General features: G+C 37.2%; 1 protein-coding gene across 3 annotated transcripts in view; it reads right to left on the bottom strand.

The window, feature by feature from the left end:
- Positions 1–929: 929 nt before the first annotated feature.
- The window catches only part of Slc25a40 (solute carrier family 25 member 40), a 29,359-nt gene continuing 6,455 nt past the window's right edge, over positions 930–23,833 (bottom strand). For all 3 annotated transcript variants that reach the window (XM_055613013.1, XM_055613015.1, XM_055613014.1), the window contains exons 4-12: positions 22,423–22,482; positions 18,433–18,539; positions 14,471–14,538; positions 12,715–12,839; positions 11,484–11,657; positions 7,704–7,813; positions 5,567–5,648; positions 2,962–3,042; positions 930–2,606 (exon numbers count right to left, since the gene is read on the bottom strand). In XM_055613013.1, the coding sequence (XP_055468988.1) occupies positions 2,500–2,606; positions 2,962–3,042; positions 5,567–5,648; positions 7,704–7,813; positions 11,484–11,657; positions 12,715–12,839; positions 14,471–14,538; positions 18,433–18,539; positions 22,423–22,482 (914 nt within the window). In that variant the 3' untranslated portion in view covers positions 930–2,499. The remainder of the gene's footprint in view (positions 2,607–2,961; positions 3,043–5,566; positions 5,649–7,703; positions 7,814–11,483; positions 11,658–12,714; positions 12,840–14,470; positions 14,539–18,432; positions 18,540–22,422; positions 22,483–23,833) is intronic.

Consider the following 23,833-nt stretch of genomic DNA (forward strand, 5'->3'; position numbering starts at 1 on the left):
CAACAACCAACCACATTATGAAAGAACACACATATAGGCTGTGCTTGCAAAGACTGCAAATCCTACAGCATGTGTGCCTGAGCCTGAGAAGCACACAGGGTCAAAAGCTTAGTCTGTCAACTAATGTGTTATCTGAGGATATTCAAGCCAATAATGGTTCCATTATTTTAGAAGACAAAACTTTTGGAGAAAATTGAAAGTGCAATATTTATTTCATGAAATAATTTTATTGAAACTCATATAATACAAAAAAAGTTATTTTAAAAGTGCTAATGCCCTTTAATCCCAGCACTTGGGAGGCAGAGGCAGGAGGATCTCTGTGTTGAGGCCAGCCTGGTCTACAAAGCAAGTACAGCACCGCCAGAGCTACAGAGAAACCCCATCTTAAAAAACAAAAATGAAACAAACACAAAGTGTTAATGTTACTTTATGAGTTAAATGTAGAGAAAAATGTCAACTTACATATATATTTCTTCAACTTATTATGCATGGGTGCCCTGCCTACACATATGTATGCACACCACGTGTGTGCAGGGCCCGTGGAAGCCAGACAGGGCAGCGGAGCACCCGGAACTGAGGGTACAGCGAACTGTGAACCAAGTCCTGTGGAAGAGCAGCCGGTGCTCTTACCCTGAGCCATCTGCCAAGTCCAAATTTACACTTCTTCTTTTTTTTTTTTTTTTTAATCTGGCTACAGTGCATATAATGTGTTAGAAACAATACCATAAAATAAGACTTCCCTGCCCTTTTTTAACAATAAAAAGAAATGTAACAAAACTAAGGTAAAAGTTAATTTTAATAATCAACTTTCATGTATGTTATTTCCTAGCATTATATAGTGATTGTATATGAAAACCATTACAGAGAACAATGGTACTTTTAAGCAAGCATATAATATTTTAATGAAAAGAAAACATCACACATACATATGTGGACATATTAAAATTTTTAATGTAAATCAACACAGGATTGTAATGTAGAATACCATGGTACAATAACTCCTGTATCATTTATTTCTGATGAAATTTACAAATGCTTTCTACTATGATACAAAATGCACTTGTTCTACCAACCAACTAGAGATCTGTCACCAAAATACATTATGCTGTTGGGGCCGAGAGGGGTACTTCATAGGATACACACAGAGCATAATAAAGTGCTTTTGCTTTACTGAGATAAGTAAAACAGAAGAGCATTTCTTACATTGCCATCTTATTGGTTTAAATTATTTATCATCTGTGCTGGAGATGAAACTCAAGAGTTTCACATTCTACCCCTGAACTTCATTCCAATCATACTTTAAAATCTCACTCCTGGGCTCAGTGGGTACAGGCACTTGTTGCTAAGCTTGACCACCTGAGTCCAAATCCCAAGACCTACACTGTGGAAGGTGAGACCTAACTCCTGAAAGTTTCCTCTGACCTTCAGTATACACATAAACATAAACAAAAAAATAAATACGTGTAATTTTTAAAAACCTCATTCCTACTTAAGAGTGATAAATATATTCATGTGTTTCATGTACAATTTATATAAACAGCCTGAAGGCAATTTATATATTTTTATGTGCCTGCATTCTGTATACTGTCACTTGAGGGAAGGTGTGGGATTTTCCCTGTAGCAGCATCATATTGGGACATCACATAGAAGAGTTGAACTTCTTGGAAAATTTATTATTTTGGTCTTTTTAAGTTAGGGAATATTGACTTTATTAGAAAAAGTTGCAGAACTGACCTAAAGAACTCTACCAACATCGACACTTAGAATACAAGCTAGTTAAAAGCAGAAGCCATTCCTGTGCTCGAACTATTTATTTTCACCAGTCTAAGTACAGCATGGTTTTCTACTGCAGATCCAAATTCAAGTGAATACACACTTACTCTCAGTGAAGACGCCCCCCACAGAAACATTAGGTAAGGGTTGTGAGTCACTAACGTCAGTCCTTTACATCATGCAAATGAAGTGGCTATACCTTCAGCAGATTCTAAGCTACAGGAGGCAGGCCTTAGAGTAGTAACAGCAGTGAGAAAATGCAATGCACTTGAACTGAGGAAATCAACCCACTCTCTACGGAAATGCTAATGTGTATGATCTGAATGTGCATAAGAGTTAATTCTCTAGAGTGTGTCATTCAGCACACAATCCCAACGTTCTGATGCACCCCACACTGGCAGCATTAACTTACAGTGAAAGAGGTAATGTTATATGCACTCAGGAAACTACCTTCTCTGCTAAGGAGTAATTTTCTTTGCAAGAGCCCTAAATGGCTGCAGTTTCTGGATTAGTTTTTTTTTTTTTTTTTTTTTATTAGTTTTTAAAATACCAAAACATTAAAAGTAGGATTATGGTTTAGAGGTAGATTTAGGAATTATTATTCATTTAAATCATAGGGAAGACAAAGTTACCCGGTAATAGAATAATGTTGAAAAAACCATCATGTCTACAAGTCTTCATCCTAGTTGGCTCTGGTTATTTCAAACCAAAAGTCCATCAAGAGAATTATTGCCTTTCAACATTTTGTTTCTTGAAAAAAGCCTTTCCAAATTCATATGTACTGATCATAATGGCACAAGCAGGAGCAATTTTAATTACTCGAGGAGTTATACCTGAAAAGAGAATAGGGAAAAAAAAAAAACCTCAATTTACCTTATTTATTTAAAATGTAGCATTTGGCTTCATAATCACCAAATTAAATGAATTGCAATTATCAAATTCTATATCATAAATAGGCAGCAAAGATCAAATTACTCAATCCCAACCTCAGATTCAAATTTTTCTTATAATAATAAATCTATTATTGAACATAATAATTTACATAATTATTTACTTTAAATTATAGTAATATTTAGGAGAAAATAATAAATATAAAATTTCACCTATCATTTTTTTCTAGAAGCTAATTGTAAAAGGAAATATTAAAATAATGACTGTGTCCAAAGACTATAAAGCAAGGATTTTTACCTGTAAACAACCCAGAAAACCCATTTTTAGCAACAATATTCTTCATTATAGTCCAAGTTGACATATGCAAAGGCACAGGAACTAGAAATGTTAAAAAAAAATAGCATCATAAAACACAAGTTAGTAATTAAAAAAAAAAATTGTTCATTTATTTTGTGTAGGAGTGCTCTAACTGCATGTACCCCTGCAGGCCAGAAGAGGGCATCAAATCCCAGTAGATGGTTATGAGCCACCATGTGGTTGTTGGGAATTGAACTCAGGACCTCTGGAAGAGCAGACATCGCTCCTAACTGCTGAGCCATCTCTCCAGCACACAAGTTAATAATTTATATTACAGATCTGTCTATTGCTGTGATAAGACACCATGACCAAGACAATTCTTGGGTTTTGTTTTGTTTTTTTTTAAACAAAAAGCAAAAAGCACCTAATTGGGGGTTTGCTTACAGTTTTGGAGAGTTAGTCCATGATCATCATGGTAGGGAGCAGACACACACTGTGCTGGAGTGGCAGCTGAGAGCTTTGCATCCTGATGCTCAGGCAGCAGGCAGAGAGACACTGGGCCTGGCCTGGACTAAACCTCAAAGCCCACCCCCAGTGCTATAACTCCTCCAGCATGCCACACCTCTTCTAGCAAGGCCATACCTCTTAATCCTTTCCAAATAGTTCCACTAACTGAGACCAAGCATTCAAATATATGAGCCTATGGGGGCCATTCTCATTCAAGGCCTTACAAGATCATACATAAATAATGGTGCTTATTATCTTTGGTATTATAATATTTAACTGTAATAAGAAAAGATTTGTTTATCCAGGAGTTACTGTCATTCATTTTTTGTTTTGTCATGCTCAAATCTGGTCTGACTACATAGCCTAGCCTGACCTGTTCCCTCGCTGAGGTAGCCCTCATGCTCACAATCTTCCTGCCCCAGCCTTCTCAGTGCTGGGGAACACACCAGATCCAAGTTCAATTTTTAATGCCTGGCTTCCTTAAAAAGAAGGCAGCGCTACATGCATACACCTGTAAGCAAACAAGGAGGAGCACACAATAGAGATGGCAGGAGCTGCTTTAAATCAGTGTATTATTACTCTTCATACTCTTTCATGTTAAAAGTCTTTCACAATGAAAAATGCAAGATATAGAAAAAGCACCTACTATAACTCTTCTAATCTTAGACTACTCCACAAAAGCATTTTCATTTCAACTTTATTATCCAAAGATTAATAGAAGAAAAAATACATATATTTTTCCCTAAGAATTATTCTGAGGACAGGTTATTTTTCCTCCCTAATGTTCTGCTTCATTCACAACCTTTCTAATTTAATTAGTTCTGTAGTATTTCCTTCAAATGATAGAGGGGGAAATTTAAAAACCTTGCTAAATGGGGATACCACTACATTTAAATATAAAGCCTATAAATAACTGTATCCAAACTGACAGAATAAAACTACAACTACCTCCCTGGCTTTGTTAGTGTCCAATATTAGAGGAAACTTGGTATTTAGTAGGTCAAAGATAAAGCCATTCATAAAGATTAATTTACAGTGGTCTGTAAACAACATTTCTTTAACATTATAACGCCTAACTCAGGCAAAAACAATAGGTTAGAAAATATTGTTTCTATTAAAATACGCTATCATGGCGTTTATACAAAACACTTTTACAATGGCTAATTCCTTTAGGCTTGTTACACCATGTTTCTTTTTTCTTTGCTTCTCTCCCTTGCTTTTCAAGAAGGGTCTCACCTAGTCACACACTAGGGAGATTCTGAACTCATGATCCTGTCCCTGCTTCCCAAGTGCTGGGTTACAGGCATGCACAGTAACCACCAGGTCTGCTATACGTCTAAACCAGAATAAATGATGGTGTATGTGGCGGGGGCTGGCAGAAGGGCGCAGACGTCGTTTCACTCTAAGGAAGTTTAAAAAAAAATGGTGAAGAAACAGGTAGGGAAAAACAGTAAGAATAAGGAAGCTAATCAACTTGAGAAGAAAAAGTCTCTTTAGAGATCTGGTCTTGACATATAGCCCTGGATGGCCGTTTGTTATTGTTGTTGTTGTTTGTTTGTTTTTTTAACTTTTATACTGATTTGTTGATTAAAATGGTATTGATTTATTTCAAAGAGCACAAATTTGAAACAGAGTTGAAAACAATCAAGATTTGTAACAACATAGCTTTTCATGATAAAAGTAGTTTTTTTTCTTCTTTTTCACAGCAGTTAAGAGGCTTAAATGACAGCAGACAAAAAACAAGCTGTAAAATTCCTAAAACTGCGGGGTGAGGGAGGTGCACATCTTTAATCCCAACACTTCGGAGGCAGAAACAGGTGGATCTCGCTGAGTTTGAGGTCAGCCTGCTCTACAGACTGAGTTCAAGGACAAACAAGGCTACACAGAGAAATCCTGTCTCAAAAAATAAAGACATAAATAAGTCTGAAACTTCCTTAGTATTTTTCTAAGTTTTCCATTCTAGTAAAATATCTTTATCAGTTTCATTAAAGAAGATTAAGGACTAAGAGAAACAAACGTGTTTCCAGACTTTATGTATTCCTAATCAAATAACACAAGGGAAACAACGGCATCTTAAAACACTTTAAATTAAACTTACTTTTGCCACTTTCATATGCCCAAAGTTGTGTCTGTTTCTGTGTTTTCACCACATCAAATGGTAAAGTTGCAACAGCTGCAAACTATCAAAAAATAAAGTTAATTTAGATGCTTAATTTTTTAAAACAATATTTAAAAAACTTATTAGCACATTATTTAATATGGATAATGACAAAATCACACTGAAATTTAAAATAAATCAGATATATTTAAAGTTTTGGGCTTTTTTTCTTTTCTTTTTTGATTTTTCAAGACAGGGTTTCTCTGTGTAGCCTTGGCTGTCCTGGACTTATCTTGTAGAACAGGCTAGCCTTGAACTCATAGAGATCTGCCTGCTTCTACCTCCCCGACTGCTGGGATTACAGGCATGTGCCACTGTGCCTGGCTATATTTAAAGTTTTTAATGATGAAAACAGGTTACATCTACGGTATTCATCAAAAAGCTCCCAAGTAAACCGTCTCAGAGGGAGGTGTCCAAGGACTACCTTGAAGTCCTGACACTCCAGCCTTGCTTGGCAAGTGTTGGGATGATAGGCATGAGCCACTACACTCAGAGTTTTTAAACATTTTTTAAAGCAGAAATTCTCTCGTGTGTACTTAGCATATGAAAATTTCCAGCAAACATTTTCAAATAATTAGAAAAATTAAATTTAAAAGTTAATGAAAATATACTTCAAAGGTTGTGTCTTTATACCCTTTAATGGTTTTTAACATATATATAGTTGCAATGGTTAAAAAAAAAAAAATCACATTTTCTAAGCTCTTCTCATAGTAATTTAACACCTTTTTCCATACTGCCTTAAGTGAGATTTAAACAGATAAGTAAATTCCTTTAAGAATGTTCTCAGAACATCTGATGTAATATCCATATACATGTGTTTCCTAGCTCACATTTGAATAAAAACATTCATGAAGTGCCTCCTAAAAATCACATTTATCTCAACCATATGTTGTGACATCAATTGCAAAGACTGCAGATACCGTGAAATACGCTGCCAGAGTCTAATCTCAACAATCAACCGTGGAGAAACCACAGGCTGCTCCCACAGCTTCTAACTAACAGTTAAAAACAAAACAGTTCTTCGTGGCAGCATCACATTCGTGTGCTTTTTCCACTGCACAGACAAATCTTTACTTGAAAGTTTTTAATACTACGAATAATCCCTAAACCAAAAAATAAATCAATTTTTTTTTTACGTTAAATAGCAACATTAAACTGGAGACCTTTCCACTCCTATACAGCTGGTGCACTCTCACTGGTAATTATTTTACCACTGACTGCCATTAGATCTGTTGTTTTTCTAACTCTTGCACCTACATCTTATCCTAGATTGCTGACATATTATTCCCACTTTTCTGCCACTTTCTACCTCTTCACTCAGCCCTTTAAGTCCTGCTTGTTTTGCTTTAAGAACAAAGGATGTCATCGCATAGTCCAGGCTGGCGCTGAACCCAAGGTTCCTGCTCCCACCTCTCCAGCAGTGAGTGCTACTTAAAGTCTTGTTGCCCTGTAGCTATAATCTGTCTGTGTCTGGTGGCAAATGGTTATACACTAATTTTGGAAGTATGTGGACCTAAGGAAACTCTCTCTGGCCCAAGGTGTGGTAAGACAAGTCTGCACCAGTTGGAGCGTGAGGAAGGATGAGCTTCCTATTACCCAGAAATGGTCCTTTGTGGTTCCTGTCTTCTGGTGTCAATGTTTCTCAAAATTCCTTTATAAATTTCTAAATAGCCAAAATGTTTCCAAAGAGCCACAGCAGCAGAGAACAGAACACTGCCTGTTTGATCTGATGATACACACTAGACGAAAGTTCATGACTACTAGGTAGAACTGTATCTACTATCATTTATTGAATTAATGTACTGTAAAATACTCTGCAAAAAAATAGTGCTGTATTACACAGTCATGATACCTAACCAAGATTAATCTGTTCAAAACCAATGTGTGTAGAATAAAAATAATACAGTTCTCATATAGTTTAATGGCTAACAATTTACTTCCTGAAAAGTATCTTTTCAATATTCATGAAATGCTAGATAAGATCTTGTTCTGTTTTAGTACTAAAACAGCAGTTTTCTGGAATATTAACAACAACAACAAAAAAAAAAATAAATAAATAAAACAAAACAAAACTTACAGAACCAGACAATGCCCCTGATGTAAAGTTGATCATAAATGTCGGTTCATATAAACCAGATTCCTCACACAACCACTTCTTTAAAATTTCATAGTTATACCAGTACATTGCTATAAAACAGAGAATGAAATGAGCACAAATTCAGAAAAATAAAAAAAAAAAAAAACATAGACTTCAGAGAAAAAAGCTATGACATTACAAATCAAAGTAAAGCAGGACTCTAGGATTGATACACTGTCCTTTATGTTTAAAACTAGGTGGGATTAGAACAGGGGATTAAAATTCTAAGAAATATTTTAACAGTCTTTTAAAAAAACAAACTTTTACATCAATACAGCTGAAATATAATTAAATACCTGACAGGGTAAGTAGGGGAAAAGATGGATAAAGGGTGATGTACTGACAAGAACCAAGACAAAGACAAGGTACACCAAAGCCAAGTGCCGAAAGAGGCCACACTGGCTAGACGAAGCAGCCCAGAAATACAAGGGTATTTAACATGATTCATGCTACACACTGCACTAATAAAACTATAGGAAGAGCCTACGGATGATGCAAAACATCTCATACAATTCACACTTCCATTTAAAGCAAATTCAAATTTCTTGGAAATATAAAGATAAACAGTGTTTCTGATAAAAGATATGTTCTAAAAACTTGTAGCAAAAGTGACTACTAATACATAGGAAGAAAAAAGCTAGGATAAATAAAAATTAAAATATTAAAGCCTTAAAATACATTATTTACACAGAAGCTCAAAAGATATTTTGGTTAATTAGAATTTATTCATTTTTTTTAAAAAGGTAGCTAGATATCAGCTAAAAGGCAAAACTCAATTTCAGCTATATTACCCATAAGGCTTTAATGAAAACATATTTATTATAAAAATACAGGCTTAAAAAGAACCAGCAAGGGCTGGTGAAGCAGCTCAGGGGACAGCACTGACCTAGCATATATAATGTCCTGGGTTCAGCCCCCATCACTCAACAAACAATGCTACCAAAACCTGGAAAGTGAAGTAGATTTATAAAATATATAAAAAGAATATATACATAACATTTATGAAAAAAATTTAAATAGTTACTGGAACACCTTATAATGCACTAGTGATTTGGACAGTATTATTGGCAAATTAGTATCACGCAAATGAATCAATTAAGACAAAATTCATCTATACATGAAAATCTTTACCAATTAAAGCTACTCAGTGAATGATGTTGACAATGACCTCTTTTTTGAGTCATATCCCCAAATCAATTATCTCTACACAAATGGTCAATGAAACAATGCCAACCTTTGTAAGTTGTCAGTGAAATGCAATTCAAAGTGAGACACTTTAAGTGACCAAATAAACACAATTTAAGGACCTTGACCATGAAGAGCTTATAAAAGTACAAGGCAGTAGAAAGCATCATAACTGATAATAAATGTATACATCCATAAAATCACTTAATTTTCTTTTTTACAACAACTAATTACCGCATGTGGGTGTGTGTACATGTGCAGGTCTGAAAACACCTCACAGGAGCTGTTTCTCTCTTACTTTGTGGAACCTGGAGACTGAACTCAGGTCATGAGGCTTGACAACAAGCACTACTGAATCACCCTCCTGGCCCTATTCTTGTTCCTTATTTTGTTTTAGAAGATTTAAAATTTTAATTATGCGCCTGCATACATGTCTGGCATGCCAGGTGCCAACAGAGGTAAGAAGAGGGTGTCAGATCTGTCAGGAGTTAGGATGGAGTTGTGAGCTGCCATGTGGGTGCTGGGAACTGAGCCCAGGCCTTCTGCAAGAAGGCAAATGTGGCGAGTGCTCTTCATCGTTGAGCTACTTCTTTGGTCTTGTTTTTGAGGTTTTTGTTTGTTTTCCTACAGGGAACTGCATAGTGTAGCCTGACCTCAAACTCATAGTGCTCCTCATGTCTCAAGTGTTGCTATTATAGACATAAGCCACCACACCTGGTTATAATCACTTTTTTTAAAGGGTCAATTTTAGTTGGACGTGGTGGCACATACCTTTAATTCTAAACTTGAGGCAGGCAGACCTCTGAATTTGGGGCCAGTTTGGTCTATATATCAAATTCCAGGCCAGCCAGGGTTACTTGGAGGAACTCTGTCTCAACCAACAAACAAAACAAAAGTGCACTTTTAACTAGCGAAACTAAAAATCTACTGAAGATATTTAGAGGAATCGGCAAGTCCAATACGGGAAAGCTGTTGGCAGGCACAGTAAGGAACAGCACACAATTTTTTCACGGCAGTTCTCCTCTCTACACACGTGTGGGGGTTTGACTAGGAATGGCCTCCACTGACTCTGTGGGAATGTTTGGCCTGTGGAGAGTGGCACTATTAGAGGAGATGTGGCCTTCTTGGAGGAAGTGTGTCACTGGGGACGGGCTTTGAGGTCTTACAAGCTCACGACTGGCTAGTGTAAGTCCCTCCTTGCTGCCTGTGCATCAAGATGTAGAACTCTCAGCAACTCCCCCAGCACCACATCTGCCTGCCTGCCTGCCATTGTGCTTCTCGCCATGACAATAATACACGAAACCTCTGCAACTGTAAGCCAGCCCCAATGAAATGTTTTCCTTTATTAGAGTTGCTGTGGTTATGGTGTCTCTTCACAGCACTAAAACCCTAACTAAGACAATATACTAGAGTAAAAAAGTAAGAAAACGGTTACCTACAGAATTACAATGTATCTTATGAAATTTTTGAGTAGGAGGAAGGTGGTTTTAGAGATCGAAACTAAACAATGTATTTTTAAGGATACGATGGAAAACATTTTATGGTCAAGTGCACCGATAAAACCCAGTGTGGGGCCAGTGTGATGGCTTGGTGGGTTGGACACTTGCTGCTTTGTCTGACAACCTAGATTTGGGTGTTCAATCCAGAGCCCACGCAGTTGAAGGAGAGAACCAACTCCTATACTGACTTCACAGGCGTTTTTTAAAAGCTAGTATGGAGGTCACCGCTAGGTTACGGTGTTGAGCAGAAGTGCACAGGTACATAAATGGCTTCATGATCTAACTCACTGAACGCTCAAGCTCATTCGGTGTCGTGGCAAGTTCACAGGTGTTCTAACTATAAATATATATGTTTCTTTTTATGTAACAGAATATATTCTTAAGAGTTAATTGGCATAGGAGCCTGCGATTACTTTATGTCACAATCATTTGATTTATAACAGCCTTTTACGGAATACTTAATTGGAAATTTTGTTTTTATTTTTTTAGATTTATTATTTATACAGTGTACTAACTGCATATGTGCCTGCAGGCAGGCCAGAAGAGGGCACTAGACCGCATTATAGATGGTTGTGAGCCACCATGTGGTTGCTGGGAATTGAACTCAGGACCTTTGCCTACTCTTGTAGGCAGTGTTCTGAACCTCTGAGCCATCTTTCCAGCCCCAAAATTTTCACTTTTAATTACTAAAAAAAAACCAGAATTCAATTAATTTAAAGATAGTCTGAAGTACATCCTATAATATTTTGATTTGTATTTTAATTGTCCTATTGATTGTGATTTATTTAGGGTAATGTTAAGGTACTTTGTATTATCTGAATACGAATAAACAAAGAAAAACCATAAGGACCTAAATTAGAAACTGTTCAGTCAATAAAGGCTAGTTAGGTTCTGAAATCTGAATAATGAACTACAAATCTTTGGTCACTACAGAAAATTACTTTTAACGATAAAGTGTTTAAAACCTGGTAAAATCAATACACGATCTAAGAATAAGCTGTCTAAAATTAGCCTCTACTCATAAGACAAATCCCACCTGAGAAAGGCACGTCTCTGAGAATGGTAGGAGCCCAGCCTTTCCAAAGGGAAATCCAACCGTCTTGAGACACTTTGACGCTCACGAAGCGATGCAGCTCCTTGTAAGAAAACTTCTTAGACTGCATCTTAGTTCTGATCAGTTCCAACGGACTTATCACTGTTACTGCACCAACTAATACAAACAGCACAGAAAGTAAAGCAGATACGATGGGAGCAAAAGTGAATGTTTATGTTTTGTTTCTTTAACATGCTCCCTCCACCCCACCCCCACCCCACCCCCATCAATTATGCACTCAAGTTTCCCGCATTTGGGGAAACTGCAGAGGTTAGCACACCAGAATCCAGTGGGCGAGTCTCACCCTGGGGAAACCACCTTTGATCACGGTAGCTCTACTGCCAGGTTAAATCTAAGTTTTGTATTTTTAAAAAATGTAATCTGCTGACAAAGTAAAAGGTTCCTTATGACATTTGTTCCTGTTCCCTCATTTCCACATGGACCCTTTTCTCCCTGCATCCTTCTGCCCCCAGTATTCTCCCTTCCTGAATTCGTATTTCATATGGCTATGTTATCCTCACTGATTCTTGATGTTTATAAACACTGAAATAAAATAGCTAATGATGGCAAAAGCTTTTGCTCATAAGTATGTCAAAATAAACATACACCTTCTTGGTTTCAGCTCTTTCAAGGGTAACAGTAAAAATTCCAGTTAGCACTTGCAAATAGATGACAACTACTTCTCCCTATGTGGCCCTGGCTGGCACAGAACCCTATACAAAACCAGCCTTCACAGATCGCCAATTCTGTCTCCCAGGTGCTGGGATTATCATGCGCTACCATGTTCAGCCTACGCCTATTTAACACAGAATGTCCTGCACAGAGGCAACCTTCCTCTGACTAAGCTCTGAATTCTAAAGTTTTAAGAAATGTTATTAATGCCTTGGCTTGAGTCATGTATGGATTCAGATACATTGGAAATGTAGGTAAGAATCAATTCTGACATAACCTTTAATGACTATCTGAAATTCAATGAAAATGAGATAATCCTATCTGATTCTGATGGCAATCACCTATTTACTACATGACTTCTGGAGTGAAGACATCAACCATGATTACAAACTAGAATGGAAAACACATCATACCAGTATTTTGTACATTGTACAGATTCTCTGTAAATACCAGAATTTAGATGTTCTAAGGAAATATAAATAAAAATAAACTCATTACTTACATCTGGCGACAATCCCAGCAACTATTGGTATTCGGGTTTCATTTTCTCCTAATTTAGATCTCAGAAAAGTGCTTAATTGGTCATAGCAGGTAAAATAAATAACTGTGGCAGGAATTGCCATCACGCTGTTAGAAATACAGACAAAATATGTTCATAATTATCAAAGGCCTCAACTATAGTGTTAGTTCACACATTACAAGTATGGGATAAACTAAAAATTCTAGTTACCCCATGAGGGGAATGTGTGTACGTGTGATTATGCACCTATGTAGGTTTGTGTGAAAGCATGCACAGAGAGACAAGGCCAAAGGTCGGGGTGTCTTGCTCAGTTGCTTTCCACCTTCTTTCTTTTCGAGATAGGATCTCTCCTGGGTCACTAAACTGCCTGAACAGCGAACAGCAGGACATGTCTGTCTCTGCCTCCCTGTAGTAGGATTACAGGTGCTCACTGAGGTGCCTGGCATTTTAAAGTGTATGCTGGGGACCACAACTGAGAGCTTCAGGCGTCCATGAAAGGCACCCTTCCATCATTTGAGCCATCTTTCTGACTGCAATTTTCTTAAAAGCTCAAGAACAACTGTAACAGTGTTAAACCACAGCTCATATAGCACAGCTGCTCGCAAGTAGAAGTGAGTTACAACTCCACTGCCAGGATTACAAACGTTAATTGTGAGGAAGTTCTGATGACACTTAACAGGAACATATCAAAGGGAAGCATTAATTAAATTCAGTAAAAATTCCAGGCACCAGTGTGTCGTACAGATAAGTGCCACGAAAAATCATTTTATGTTTCTGGTATATCATAACAGTCACAGTGAATGCCCATAGCTTGGAATGCTTTATTCTATAGAGATTTTCAATGCTAAAAATTTAGAAATAGGACTGAACGCAGAGCTGCCACTAACATTATCATCGTAGACATGATATGTGTCAAATATGTGCCTCAAATACGCCTCAAGACTGAGTAATCCCTGCCACACGAAAGACAGAAGGAAGTGGTGAAGCAGAGGAAGCCAAAACATCTGATAGAGCTTTTACATTCAGTTTTTGAGTATTGTTCATTCACAAATTTGTACTTAGTAGAGAACTAGAATTGGATATATAAACATTCAATATGCCTTACAGTGGTACAACAAAAAGAAAACATCAAATTACTTGTTTTCAAACAAAAACTATGTGGACAGCAAAAACTTAACACAGTGGGCTTGGTTGCTTAAATTTTCTATAACATCATGAGAGCCTATTTGTAACCTTTAGGCACCTGAGGATTGCACGTTAGCTCTGTGTGATGCTCTAAGACAATTTGTCAAGACTGACTATGCAAAAGGGGCAACTAGGGCCACACGGTTACTATCTTCCTTCTGGGATATGAAGCTCCGTGTAGCCAACAAGCAATAAAATGTATGTTCTGAGACTCAGGTGAGTTTTCGATGGCAGAGGCACTTCACACATTTCAGCCACCTGTTGCCAAAGTCAGTCCACCCTGTGCTGTGCCAGGGAAAGAGTTTTAGAAAGTGATACGTCACCTTCGGACGCCTTTCTTCCTTACTATTATACCCGGTATGTTCTAACTGTAACAAATCATATACATGACTATAACCGTCCTTGGGCTCTGTGAATCCTTCTAGAACGTCAAATGTGAAACTTATAAAACAATACTTCAGGAAGTAAAGAGTTCTAACATAAAAATGCAAGGCTTTATTCAACCACGCTGATTACAACCATACTTAGTAGAAAACAGTAAATTTCAACTTACAGAGTAGGAGGGAGGCCACTCCACAGGGATTTAATGCCCTCATTTCGGATAATTTTTAAAAAGGCATCCTAAAATTATAAATAGAAAGGTAAACAAAATATACCTTAAACCTGATAAAAATGTTTAACTGGTAATTTGGATATTTTAAACATTAATTTTTACAATATAAGTTTCTTGGATTTATGGACACTCATTCAGAAAAAAACAAGAAACTATTTCAAACACATAAGATGGAATGTTTCCAGACAGTACTCTCAAAAACTGAAGTCTCCATTACTTGTTTTCGCTTTTTTGTTTTGTTTTGCTTTTTTAACTTGTTGGAGGGATGGCTTGGTAGTTAGTTATGCTTGCTCTTTCAGAAGACCTGAATTCAGATCCTAACACTCATTTTAGGTGGCTGACAAGTGCCAGAAAGTCAACTCTAAAGTATCTGATGCCCTCTTCTGGCCTCACTCGCACACATGTGGGCACAGACTCACAAAGATGCATATACATAAGTTAAAAATTTTTATAAGGTTACTATAAAAAAGAAGCATAGAATTGATCACAGAAACTCTTCTAAGTATGAAATCCGAGAAAGCGTCATTAAAGACCACTTTCTGAAGTAACTGGAGAGGAATCAAAAGCAGTCAGAAACTAAAGCAAAGCCTGCTAATAACAAACTATTACAACTTACTAATAAAAACTTAAAAGCCAAACAATAGAAGAGAAATTTCACCATGAAAAATATGTTCAATGTCATTAATCATTGTGGAGGAAAAAAGCAGGACCACTTTGAACACTCTAGGCAGATTAAAATAAAAAGGCACATTACTTGCTGCAGTGCATGCCGGTAACCCCAGCTACCTGTGGGGATCAGCCAGAAGACTGAAAATCCAAGGCTAGCCAAGGCAACATACTGAAACCTCCTCCTCGAAGGAAGGGAAAAAAGGGGAGGAAAGAGGAAGGGAAGAAAGCAGGAAGGGGGGGAGGAAAGAAAGGGGGAAAGAGAAAATAGGACTGAAGGACTGAAGAAAATGGAAGCTTCATATATTGCTTATGGGAAAGTAAAATGGTATTCCCACTTTGGAAAACAGTTTGGCAGTTTCTCAAGAAGTTAAATAAATTAGTACCATACAACCCAAAAATTAAATTCTGGATATACTTGCATAAGATATTAAAACATGTGTTCACACAAAAATTTAAATGTTTATAACTGCATTATTCACTTCTAAAAGAGGATAACCTAAATGTCCATCAACTAATAAACAGAGGAATAAAACAAAGTATTCATAAAATGGTATTATACATAGGACTAAAAATATATGGCCACAAATCACAACACTGTTGCACCTTAAAATACTGCATTAAGAAAAGAAGCCACTAAAATGCTCAATCCCCATCCAGAAAGCAAAGAGGATGGACATCAGAAGAAGGAGAAAACAGGGAACAAGTTAGGAGCCTGCCACAGAGGGCCTCTGAAAGGCTCTGCCCTGCAGACTATCAAAGCAGATGCTGAGACTTATGGCCAAATCTTGAGGAGAGTGCAGGGAATCTTATGAAAGATGTGGGAGTTAGTAAGACCTGGAGGGGACAGGAGCTCCACAAGGAGAGCAACAGAACCAAAAATTCTGGGCACATGGGTCTTCCCTGAGACTGATAGTCCAACCAAGTAGCATGCATGGAGATAACTCAGAACCTCTGCACAGATGTAGCCCATGACAGTTCAGTCTCCTAGTGGGTTCCATAGTAATGGGAACAGGGACTGTCTCTGACATGAACTGATTGGCCTGCTCTTTGATCACCTCCCCGAGGGGGGAGCAGCATTACCAGGCCACAGAAGAAGACAATGCAGCCACTCCAAGGCGACCTAACAGACTAGGATCCTACCAATGGACTTGGGGAGGGACATGCATGGAGAAGGAGGAGGAAGGGAGAGATTGGGAGGGGAGGAGGGAGGGAACTACAGGGGGGATACAAAGTAAATAAAGTGTAATTAATAAAAAAAAATTAAAAGAAAAAAAAAAGAAAAGAAGCCACTCACAAGCAGGAGAAAGGAGGCTTGGTAGGAGAGATAACTTTTAAGGTACATTTGTTGTGCCCCAGCCAACCATCATTGCTCAGACCCTTACTGGCAAAAGCCAAGGAGGTTGTCTAGATTCCCCGTCAGGCTGCAATGAGGTGCTGTAACACACTTTCTGTGTGTCAGTATTACAGAAGACCAACAAGATGAAACTTCCATTTCTGGATAACATTTCTGCCTTCTGCACTAAGGTGTTGTCAGAAAAGAGCAGAGAGAAAGACTTTTGCCGTATCTGACCGTAATGGGGCCACTCCACCTCAGAACCAGTAGAAAGAGCCAGAATTCCCACTCCTGCCCTGCCCAACAGTACAGTTTTCCCTCAAACTCGCTGCCAAAGGATGCCAGTGGAGAACCTAGATGTCTAAAGCTGAGCTGCATTAACCATGGTATTGTAATGCCCTTATTTCAAAGGTAATGTAATGTGACATTGTCTTTTCTTTTGTGGAACAGTGTTTCTTTCTTTCTGTTTTTTTGTTTGTTTGTTTTAAGGTTAAACAAACTATTTAACTGGAATTTAGAATTTAAAAACAGCACTCGAAATGCCCAGGGTATAGTCTATTTACCATTCTAAGGACTAGGAAGGTGTGATACTTAATGAAGAGAGACAATAATAAACATTGAAATTGAGCAAAGCTGTCCAAGTTCTCTGACAAAGATTTCAAATCAGCCAAAACAAAAATATTGAATAATCATCTATCAACATACTTGAAGCAAGAAAAAAAAATCAGACTGTTTTAGCTAAGAAATATATACACAAAAGCATGACAGATAAAAATGGAATTATAAAACATGTAACAAAAAGGAATGTATGAAAAATAACAGAAATAAAGAAACAAAACCAAAAGATAACCAGAAAAGGCAAGTGTAAGCCCTTATATCTATAACTATATTAATGTAATTTGTCTATTAATTAAATGACAAAACTGACTGAACTTAAAACCTATCTATAAGAAGAAATGTTTCAATTATAGTGTTACAAGTAGATTTGAAATGTACCCGAAGCCAGGCATGATGGCACACAACTTTAATCCCAGCAGTTGGAAGGCTGATCTCTATGGGTTCGAGACCACCTTGGTCTCAAGTTCCAGGCCAGTCAGGGCTACACAGACTGATGCTATTTCAAAAACCAAACCAAAACAAGATGCACTGCAAGACCCAACATAGTAAAGATGTCATTTCACTCTAAGCAGGGATAGAAGTGGAATAGGATTCCTCTAAAATTCTCAGAAATAATAAAGAATAACTTTATCTCACACACTGACAAATGTCTATAGTAGCTTCTATTCACAGTAACTAAAAGCTGCAAACAATCCTGAATGGAAATGTGGCACACCCACAGCAAACTTTTGAGCAATGAAACAGAAGCAAATAATGGACTCATACAACAGCCTGGATAAATCTCCAGACTATTATGCAAAGTGATAAAACTCTAACCTCTAGAATCAGCATATGCCACGACTCCATTTATACAGCATTCTTCACATGACAAAATTTTCTAATTTAAGAACAGAGTAGAAGTTGCCAGGGGTTCCAGGGTGGATGAGAGCAAAGAAATGGGTATTGTTCTTCTAAGGACAAGAAAAATCCTCACAGTGCTCTCGTGCTCACAGTGCGTTAATGTGAGCACAACCAAGGACACGGGGACAAACACACGTGTCTGTATGTTCTGTTTTGAAATAAGGGAGATCTACAATTCTCAAAAAAACTTTAAAAAGCTACTTCTTTTTCCTATATAAACAGGATGAACAAATGAGAGTTAACAAATTATAAAAGACATACTTTTCTTTACCATGATTCTATATAATAGACTTTTAAATCCCTTATAATTACAAAGTCATATATAAGAATAAAAATAAGAATAGAAAACATACAAAGATTCCAAATAAAAGCATCTCTTTACCAAGGTTCCCTTGAAATTTCCTGGCTTCTTATACCACGCTTTCTTGCTCCCATCTTCACAGATACACATGTGATCCATGAGGCCATTACTGTATAGAAAACACTTTCCTGATAAAGGAAGAGTCCAACAACCAGCAGTTATTTCACATGATTATATCATTTTTACAGACACACTGCAAGTACAGTGAGAATAGGAAAGTATGGAAGGACAAATTCTAGGATGGAACACACAAAATTAGCTCAATTTGCTCAAGGTAAGTCAGCACAGGCCTCTAAACTTCACTGTGAAAAGTGACAACATGAATCAGTGGGTTTTCTATTTATTTGCAGAACCATGGTTTAAAAAATAATGTGCACAGAAGCTTTTTTAGGCTACCTAAGGGATGGGTGGTGACGGAAGATAAAAAGAGAAACATGTTTACACGTCAACTCTTGCACACAAGGGAAACTCATGTTAAAATAAGCAGAACAATGTTATTAATTTAAGTAGTGCAATGCTTGTCCCTCTCTCTATCTGTCTGTCCTGTTCTGTCTAGCCAGCTGTCAGCTCTACCTAATTTACCAAAACTTGTCCTAGTGGATTCATAGTTGCTGACAAGATTGTCCTCTCTGTCAACTACATATAACTTTGCGTGTCATAATGTACAAGCATCTCCTGTGCTTTCACGTGCAAGAGTGACCTTTCAGTTTCTTTCTACTATGCATTTATCCTTACCTGAAATATGACTGCTCATCTCACTTTATTTCTACGTAGGAAAAGCTTTATTTAAAATCTTTATTATTCCTTCATTTTTTTTCTCCTCTGTACTGATGCTGAGAATAGGACCCAAAGCTTCATACATACTAGGAAAGCAATGCACTCACTGAGCTACCGTCTCAGAACAGAGGATTCAAATAAGGCAATTCATTACAGCTTGGCCAACTTCTATACTATCTTTATACAGTTCCAAAGGTTGATTACAGTATTGGTATTCTTGTCTATCTGATATAATACAGAATTACTTTGTATCAAATTCCAGAGTCAAGATGAACAACCCTGCACGATGAAATAACAGAGAAATGGTAGACTAACTGAAGATCTACACCTCTCCCTCCTCTCCAAATCCAACCCCCTAGTCTCATCCCCATCTCTCCAGGAGACTATGTGCTACAGCCTCCCACTCCTCTCTGCCCACATCCAGCTGATCAAGCAGAGCTTCTCCTCCACCTCCCTCCCCATTTATGCTGTTATTCTAGGCCCAACTCTAGCAGGCTTTCTCTGGAACACTAAACATACAGAACAATGAAAGAATATTATAAGCTGCAAAGGGAAAAGGCCATGTAACATATAATAGGAGTCCTATTAAAATAGCACTTCTTAACAGAGACTGTGAGAGCCAGAGGGATGTCTGATGTTCTACAGACTGTAAGAAACCACAGATATCAGCCCACACTACTATACCCAGCAAAATTCTGCATCACAGTAATTGGAGAAATAGGAGATTCCAAGATAAAACCAAATTTAAGCAGTATCTGCCTACAAATCCAGCCCTGGAGAAGGTGCCAGGAAGGAAACCCAATCTAAAGAGGCTAATCACACCCAAATACCTCCCACAAGGAATAAATAATCCCACGGCAGCAAATTAAGAGGGAAAACACAGACACACATCCCATAAAAACAAACTAACAGGAATCAACAAACACTGCTCATTGATATGTTTCAACATCTGTGGTTTCAAGTTCTCAACAAATAACACAATAAAAAGACCCAAACTAACAGAATGAATGTGAAAACAGGGTTCATCATTCTGCTGCATCCAAGAAACACACCTTAACATCAAGAATAGACATCATCTCAGGGTTAAAAAATGGAAAAAGATATTCTAAGCAGATGGCCATATGAAGCAAGCTAGTGTATTCATTTTAATATCTGACAAAACAGACTTCAAAACTAATCAGAAAAATGTTTATATGTCAACTCTTGTACACAAGGGAAACTCATGTTAAAATAAGCAGAATAAATGTTATTAATTTAAGTAGTGCAATGCTTGTCTCTTTCTCTATTTGTCCTGTTCTGTCTAGCCAGCTGTCAGCTCTACCTAATTTACCAAAACTTGTCCTACTGGATTCATAGTTGCTGACAAGATTGCCCTGTCAACTACATATAACTTTGCATGTCATAATATACAAGCATTATGACATAGATAGGGAAGAACACTACATAGTCAAAGAAAAAAATCCACCAAGAAGAGAGTTCAATTCTTAACATCTATGCACCAAACATCAGGGCACCCAAATGCAGGAAAGAAACTCTATTACAGTTTAAATCACATATTGATCCTCCCATACTAACAGTGAAAGCCATCAATGTCCCATTCTCACCAATAAACAGTGGGTCCAGACAAAAACTAAACAGAGAAATGCTAGAGCTAACCGCTGTTATAAACCAAATGGGCCTAACAGATACAAAACCTTTCACCCAATACAAAAGAATATACCTTTCTCTCTGTATGTCATGGATTTGTCTCCAAAATAGACCACATACTCTGACACAAAGCAAGTCTCAACAGATACAGGAAAACTGAAACCCTATGTTGTTTCTGATCAGCACAGATTTAAAGTGCGTATCAACAGTAGAAACAGAAGAAAGCCTACAAATTCATGGAAAATGAGCAACTCATTACTCATTCAATTCATTGAATGAAAAATGAATCAAGACAGACACAAAAGACTTTCTAGAAATGAGTGAAAATGAACACACAATATACGCAAACTCATGGGACACAATGAAGGTGGTTCTAAGAAGCAAGTTCATAGCATTAGGTGTCTACATTAAAAAAACGAAACAAAACAAAACACAAAAACCTCTCAATACTAATAACAGCATACCTGAAAGCTCTAGAATAAAAGAAATCACATAAAAAAGGAACAGATGGCAAGAAATAATCAAACTCAGGGCTGAAATCAAGAAAACCAATGCCATTAAAGAACTTAAATGTTTGACATCCTTAGTTATCAGGGAAATGCAAATCAAAATCACTTTGAGATTTCATCTTATACCTGTTAGTATGGTTAGGATCAATAAAGCAAGTGGCAGCTCATGCTGGTGAGGACGTGGAGTAAAAGGAACACTCCTCCATTGCTGGCGGGAGTGCACATTTACAGTCACGGTGGGAATCAGTGTGGCAGTTCCTCAGTAAGACAGGAGTTGGTACATCTCAAGATCTAGCTATCCTACTCTTGGGCATGTACCCAGAGGACACCTCACCCCACCAAAGGGAGTCACCTGCTCCACCAAGTCCATTGCTGGTCTACTCACCACAGCCAGAAACCGGAAGCCTCTAGCTGTTCCTCCCTCCACAGAGGAAACAGCATGCACAGAGCCTGCTCAGGTCTGTACCAGGGCCTTTGTGTGAGTATTGTGGTTTCCAGCTTATAGTGTGTTTTTGGAACTCCCGAGTGTGGGAATGCCTGGGTCTCTGATTTTGTGCCTTCTAGGGCTCTTTTCCGGTTTGCTTTGTCCATATTCGATGTGATGGTTTTTGTTTTCTCTTTTATTTTATTTTATTTTGTTATGCTTTGTTGTTATCTCTTAGAAGCCTGTTCCTTTCTAATGAGAGAAAGAATGAATAGCATATAGTCAAATATATTCTCTATTTTAATTAGAAGATCTGTAAAAATGTTAAGATACATATGGCTAGGTGCATGTACATATATATGTACGTATGTATGCATGACAAATAAAGAGTCGTTGTATGTATGTATGTACGTATGTATGTATGTATGTATGTATGTATGTGTGTGTGTGTAGGTATATATGACAAATAAATAGGGGTAGATACCATACATTTTTTTTCTGCCTAAACTTCACTAGATATAATTAAAAGATGAAAAATGTTTCTAGATAAAGCATTAATTCTAATTAAATTTACAAAATACTATCCAAACAAAAATGAGTACAGTAACATTTTAAAAAATCTAATAATACTATCAGAGTATCTAATATACATACCTTTAGGGAATGGGTTGTTCTGGACTTGGAGTCGAATTTTAACAACGTCCAGGGGTGTCACTATGAATATAGAAGTTTCAGTTAAGATATGGTATCTATAAATCTCTAAGAGGTCATTTAGAGAGCTCTACATCAATTCACACTTTCCCTCATCGCTATGCCCTGAGTAAGCTATTTAATAACAGTGCTGCATGTGTCCCAACACTGAGGGGTCCTACTGCTCCTAGTACGGTCCTCTGCACTTTTGTCCTCAGCTACTGAAGACTGACTGCAAATCACTTCTCACAAGCACAAGTTATTTCTATCTACAACTCCATTAGTATTACAACTAGAGCACTACAAGTTTAGAAAATATGTTCTTTAAAGCAATCTACCAAAGTTCTAAAAGTCTAATATTTGAGAAAAACTTCATATTACAACTAACTAAAAATCAGCTAGTGTTAGCCTTCCCAGTCTGATTAATTTATCTGTATCAAAGCTTGTCGGAAATGGAATTTGGGGTAGGCTAGCCATAAATCATCTCCAGCATTAGACTATGCCATCCATCTGGGAACAACAAAGTAAATTTGCATCTTATTTTTATTTTCATACTCTACTTCATGAAAATAAGAAAAAGGTATCAAATTGTGGTTTCAAGAAAATTATTCCTCATCAGAAAACAAGAAAGTCAAGTTAAATAATTTGTAAGGCCAGGGCTGGAGAAATGGTTCAGTGGTTAAGAGCACTGACTGCTCTTCTAGAGAATCCGGGTTCAATTCCCAGCACCCACATGGCAGCTCACAACTGTCTGTACTCCTGCTCCTGTTCCAGAGGATCTGACACCCTCACAGAGCAATATATGCAGCCAAAGACCAATGCACAGGAAAAATAAATAAATAAATAGATAGATAGATAAATAAATAAATAAATATATGTATGTATGTTTAAAAAATAATTTGTAGGGCTGGAGAGATGGTTCAGAGTTTAAGAACACTCGATGTTCTTCCAAAGGTCCTGAGTTCAATTCCCAGCAACCACATGGTGGCTCATAACCATCTCTAGTAAGATGTGGTGTACAGACAGAATGTTGTATAAATAATAAATAAAAAATAATAATAATTTGTAAGGCTTATGAACTAGAATAAACTTCAAGCCAACATAAAGATACACCACAAATTAATTGGTTGATATTATAATCACTTGCTATCTTAATTAAACTAGTCAACTTAAAATCATTGACATGTTCAGCTATCATCTATGTCATTTGGTTATTCCTGTAAGAAACCCACTATATGAAACATAAAGAGGAAACCCAGAGAAACTTGAGAAACTGCTAAGTTGCCCCAAATTTGTTATTCTATATGCAAATATTTTATTCCTTTTCTACCTTTCTTTCTTTCTTTTCTTTGTTTACTACAATTTATTCACTTTG

The sequence above is a fragment of the Psammomys obesus genome, unplaced genomic scaffold (genome assembly GCF_907164565.1).
Source record: "Psammomys obesus unplaced genomic scaffold, mPsaObe1.curated_primary_1811, whole genome shotgun sequence".
NCBI classification, from domain to species: domain Eukaryota; kingdom Metazoa; phylum Chordata; class Mammalia; order Rodentia; family Muridae; genus Psammomys; species Psammomys obesus.